Raw genomic sequence first — 4,839 nt, forward strand, 5'->3', positions numbered from 1 at the left:
ATTATAGTTATATATAAAGTTGTGTGTTTACTTACACAATGGTGCTGAGAAGAGGGGAAGTGACGGCAAGCTTGGCTCTGTTAGTGATTACTGTGTTCACCATTGTGTTTGTCCTGTTGTTGTGGTCAGATACCAGTGGTGGTCTTGCTCCTCCTGGGAATCTTGGAGGTACCAGGGAAGCTATTGTGACTGTTAAATCACGTACAGATGATGGAGATGATGAGGCTAAAACGATCTACTCATCATGAACACATCAAAGGTCAGTACCATGCATTTCTTTCTCTCTCACAAATGTTCTGAATTATGTTAGCTCATTGTTTTTAGAGAGATTACCGTAGATGGGAACTTGAACACTTAAGATTTTTTCCATGGCTTTGCTTCCTGAAATTAGAGTAGTGTGATGGTTAATTCTATTCTGCTATTGATTGTTCTTGTTGATGTTCTGCTTCAGCTTATATAATAAACCTAACTTTCTGCTTTAGTATTGAAAAGTAACAATTGAATTTTTTTTATTATGTGATTCGTTTCTCTCCTCAAGATTTCATTTTTTCCTCAGCTGCTTTGTTGAGTGTGTCACACACAAAGAAAATTTCTTTGTATGCTATTTTGGTAGCCTTTTTGATGATTATCTAGCAAATTAGGCAGATTTCTTCTTGGAGTAATTAGTAAGCAAAGTATTACAATTCTTGACTTGTAAAGGAAGAGAAAAAAATGATGAATCTCCTGAGTGAGCTCCCCAGTTTCACTCCTTTTAAGTTAGTGCAGTTGGTGGAATGTTACCTGTAATATGAATTGTGAATCACTATCTACCTTACTTTTTTACTTGTAGAAATCAAAGACTCTAGGAAAACTTGTCTAGGGGAATAAATAAAGTATATATACTCTTGGAAGATACAAACCTAAATCCACTTAATAAGACAGAAAACAAATGAATAAACTACCTAATAAACAAACACAAGAATACAAAATTCATGGGCCCTAAAAACCCAGCCCAAACCAAAATAGGAAAAAGGGTATATAAATAGCAAGTCTAGGGTTTTACAACAACAACAACAAAAAAAAAAAAAAAAAAAAAANAAAAAAAAACTGAGACCAAATCATGGTTTTTGGGGATTTTCAGGATGGAGACTCTAACGCGACCAAATCTCAGGTTAAGGTTAGTTGTTTAATAAAATTAAAAACTGCTTTTCAGATTTTACCTTTTTTTTTTTTGTTCTTTAACAGTAATCATGTTTTTTTTTTTTTTTTTTTTTTTTTTTTTTTTTTTNTTTGATTTTTGTAGGAAAAGGATGAAGATGAAGAAATGGGTTCGGGAAATGTAAGTCTTCTTCTATATAGAAAAATTTTAAACGGTTTTCTTTATGGCTTTTTTTGGTTAAACATTTCCTATTTTGAAAACGTTTAAATATCCTTGTTCAGATCTAATCTGTCTTGAATTTTTTTTTATACTTTTAGGATGATGATTTCGGAGAGATGTACGAGTCTGCACAAAAATTAAATGATTTAGTGCAGTCTACTGATTTTTTAACAAAATCAGATTTGAAGAAATTCGCATCAAACCCAACTCGGTCTTTTACTCGCAAGGAAGAAGAAGAAGAAGAAGAAGAAGAAGAAGAAGAAGAAGAAGATGGAGAATTTGTTTCGGTTAGATTCTTTATTTTTGTGGTATACTTTGTAGTGGTAATAAACTTCTCTTTTAATATTTTTGTTTTATTCTTTTTCAGCTTACAGATGCAACCGTTAGTACACGAGACATCAATGCTAAAGAAAAAGATATGTAAGTGATTTTATATGCATTTGCACTCTCATTTTTTATAGTTACTGATAGTTTGACATTTATTTATGTTTGTAGTATAAAGTTCTTTAAAGATAAATGCCAGATCAAAGTTCTTGTGGTTGGTGTAAGACGTAATACTGACGATGAAGGCGAGTTGATTGGGTATGATGCTCGTATCAAGTTCCCCTCTATTGAAAAGTTAAAAGAAGGCTTAAAGTTTAATGGAGAAATAATGGGCGAAGAGCCTTTGTTCATATGTAGAACAGCTGGCAGGTGATTTTTCTTGTCTTAATTTTTTACTTTAGATTTTGAATTTTTAATTGTAAATGGTGGTAAATTAACTTTAGATTTTGAAATTTTAATTGTAAATGGTGGTGGCAACAGGTTACATGTTCTTTGCATATCTGGATTCAAACGCCGTAAGCCTGAAGAAGTTGTTAAGAAACAGATAGAGGAGAAATTCAAAGAATGTAATCTTGAGAATGTAATCTTGCCGAAAAATGAGGAAACCGGTCGTTTATTAGGGTATGTGTAGAAATTTTGAACCATTTGTGAATTTCTTCATAGTTTAATTGCTATCTATTAACTCTTTCTATCATTTTTTGTTTCAGTAGGTTTGGTTACATAGTTATGGAGGTGGAAGGGGCACGCAAGGCAATAGAGATGAATTCAACTTCCTTGGGAACACGAACGATTACTGTTGAGAAGATTGATCCAACAAGTGGACTTAAGGCTTTAATAAGGTCTGACCATTAGATTTTTCTCAATTTATTATTATGTTAATGGTACTAGTATTAGTGTCGGTGAGTTGTTGTTCACCTGATTGATCTTTTTGATCTATAATTTAAAATACTCTTTATCTTGTTTTTTGCTTTCTTCTGGTGGTTAAGTTGAAATAGTCGAACCTTTTTCTTTCAGGGTTTTCCACATTTTCAATCTTTGGTCAGTTGATTTTGATGTGTCGTCATATTTAGAAGAAAAAAATATAAACATTTCCTTATCACTTTGCAAGGCCCGTAAACTAACAGAGTTTAAAGCTAGTTTAATTTCGTTGAATCTACTATTGATTGAGATAATATATTGTTCACGTCATTCGTTAGAGAGATAGAAAACCCAAAATCAGTTTACCTTTGCTCCTCAATCTAGTTATTTTTTTTCACACTGGTTCGTTATACACATCTAGACAAAGTATTATATGAATGATAACTTGTCTGTGTGTAGGGTGATGCGAAATAAATATGTAGGTAGCAGATTATTGTTAAAGCCTAAGTTTGCGAAAAAAAAAAATGTACATGGGATGTGTGGATGATTGATTTAATGATTCCTCTTGTGTACCCCCTCGATCGCGCGTGAATCTATAGTTTGAAATCCAGTTTACACTTGTAGATGGATATTTGACATCTAAGGTTGTCTGCGTATGATTTTGATTATCCAAAGCGAATAGCAGCAATGGATCCTCATCCTTTTACAGATGAGTGATGCGCCTTAGTATCTCATCAAATCTGGGTGTATGTTATTAGTGATATTTTTGCAATCATGAAAAGTCTTGTGTGGATTATTTATCCTCAGTAATTTTCCATGTATGATTTTCACGTTTAAGCTCTTTTGGGATGATGATCTTAAATATTCAATCTAATTTTGATATGATATTACTCTTTTAAAAAATGATTAAATTATACTCTTTCTCTCGGGAAAATGATTAAAATCAATCTCAATTATTTGCTAAACGCTTTTTTATACCTAAACTTTAACACCTTGCAAATAACAACCTGAAATGTATTAAAATTCAAATTTGCTATCTAAACTATAGAAAATATTGTCAATTTCAACCTATGTTCGAACAGTATTAAATTAGAGTTTAACGATGTTGAGTCAGATGATCTGTGACATCCACATGGCACTGGGAATAACCAAAACTAAGTTGTTTTAGTCATTTTTAGGTGTGTTATGGCAAAAAACAAAGCATTTGACAAAAAATAGGGTATTGGAGTCCGTTTTCGGGTGTGTTGTGAGATTTCATTTTTGGTTATTTTTTGCTACAAAATACCCAAAAATGACCAAAACGACTTAGTTTTGGTAAGTTCAAGTGCTACGTTGATGTGATGGACCGTTTGATTCAACATCATTAAACTCTGATTTAACACTGTTCGAACATATGTTAAAATTAACAATATCTTATATAGTTTAGGTAGCAAATTTGAATTTTAATACAGTTCAGATTGTTCTTTACAAAGTGTTGAAGTTCAGGTATGAAAAAACGTTTTGCAAATAGTTGGGATTGATTTTAGCTCTTTTCTCCTCTCTCTCAGTCTCGCTCGCTCTCTCTCAGTCTCGCTCTCTCTCCTTCTAAGTATGTACAACCTAGCCCACTTAAATAAGCCTAAGAATTCAAAAGCCTTGGGCCAATAACCGAACCCAAACCAGAATAAGAAGATGAAGAAGAAGAAGAAGAAGAAGAAGAAGAAAGAAAGAAAGGAATATAAATAGTAAAAAAAAAAGTCGTAGGGTTTATTCGCTCTCTACGGCCGGCAATGGGGAAGACCAAGAAGCGAAAAGATTCGAAATCTTCCTCCACTGTAAATCTTCCCCTTCTTGTTGTTTTTTTCTCATCTTATTATTGTTTTTTTTTTTGTTGTTTCCTCTATTGATTGATGACTTTGCCTTTGTTTTGTTTTGTTTGAAATTTACACAGGTTGAGGAGACTGCTCATGTTTCTTCTTCTAGATCTCTGAAGAATGGTAAGAATTCTTGCAACCCCCAATCCATACAACTTTGGCATATTCAGATAAAAAATTCATCAATTTTTCTTGCTTGTTTACACCTAAAAAATATATAGATCTAGTTTATATTAACCTTTTTCGCAAGAGATTATCATATCCGAATCTTGTTGGTTCCCTGCCGCCGAATGGTTACCTTTTTAAAATCTGAGGTTTTAATATTGATTTGTTTTCAAGAGATATATAGTTTTAAATCGAATTGCAACATATTTATTTTTGAATGATTTTTTTTTTTTTTTTTTTTTTTTTTTTTTTTTTTTTTTTTTTTTTTTTTTTTTTTTTTTT

General features: G+C 32.1%; 2 protein-coding genes across 5 annotated transcripts in view; both read left to right on the plus strand.

The window, feature by feature from the left end:
- LOC104722196 (FK506-binding protein 4-like) lies at window positions 48-2,780 on the plus strand. Of its 3 annotated transcripts, XM_010440331.2 has the most exons (8): window positions 48-259; window positions 1,121-1,156; window positions 1,283-1,318; window positions 1,456-1,644; window positions 1,725-1,777; window positions 1,853-2,050; window positions 2,162-2,302; window positions 2,389-2,780. In XM_010440331.2, exons 1-8 carry the CDS (start codon window positions 245-247, stop codon window positions 2,531-2,533), a joined length of 813 nt encoding a protein of 270 aa, XP_010438633.1. In that variant the 5' UTR covers window positions 48-244; the 3' UTR covers window positions 2,534-2,780. The 3 variants fall into 3 exon arrangements, with proteins under 3 accessions (XP_010438633.1, XP_010438631.1, XP_010438632.1); XM_010440329.1 differs by lacking the exon at window positions 48-259 and having other exon boundaries at window positions 1,055-1,156; XM_010440330.1 differs by lacking the exon at window positions 48-259 and having other exon boundaries at window positions 1,055-1,156; window positions 2,392-2,780.
- Window positions 4,240-4,839, plus strand: part of LOC104722197 — a 3,497-nt gene continuing 2,897 nt past the window's right edge. Inside the window, exons 1-2 of one of the 2 annotated variants that reach the window (XM_019232206.1) lie at window positions 4,240-4,353; window positions 4,470-4,515. In XM_019232206.1, the coding sequence (XP_019087751.1) occupies window positions 4,309-4,353; window positions 4,470-4,515 (91 nt within the window). In that variant the 5' untranslated portion in view covers window positions 4,240-4,308. The remainder of the gene's footprint in view (window positions 4,354-4,469; window positions 4,516-4,839) is intronic. The other variant, XM_019232205.1, reaches the window with a different exon arrangement.

This window comes from Camelina sativa, chromosome 11 (assembly GCF_000633955.1).
Source record: "Camelina sativa cultivar DH55 chromosome 11, Cs, whole genome shotgun sequence".
Taxonomy (NCBI): domain Eukaryota; kingdom Viridiplantae; phylum Streptophyta; class Magnoliopsida; order Brassicales; family Brassicaceae; genus Camelina; species Camelina sativa.

Bases quoted from the DNA above. Each gene is read 5' to 3' on its own strand.
- LOC104722196 (XM_010440329.1), top strand. From the start codon at position 1,100: ATGGTTTTTGGGGATTTTCAGGATGGAGACTCTAACGCGACCAAATCT. The intron at 1,778-1,852 runs GTAAGTGATTTT...TTATGTTTGTAG, and splicing joins AATGCTAAAGAAAAAGATAT to TATAAAGTTCTTTAAAGATA. The intron at 2,303-2,388 runs GTATGTGTAGAA...TTTTTGTTTCAG, and splicing joins GAAACCGGTCGTTTATTAGG to TAGGTTTGGTTACATAGTTA.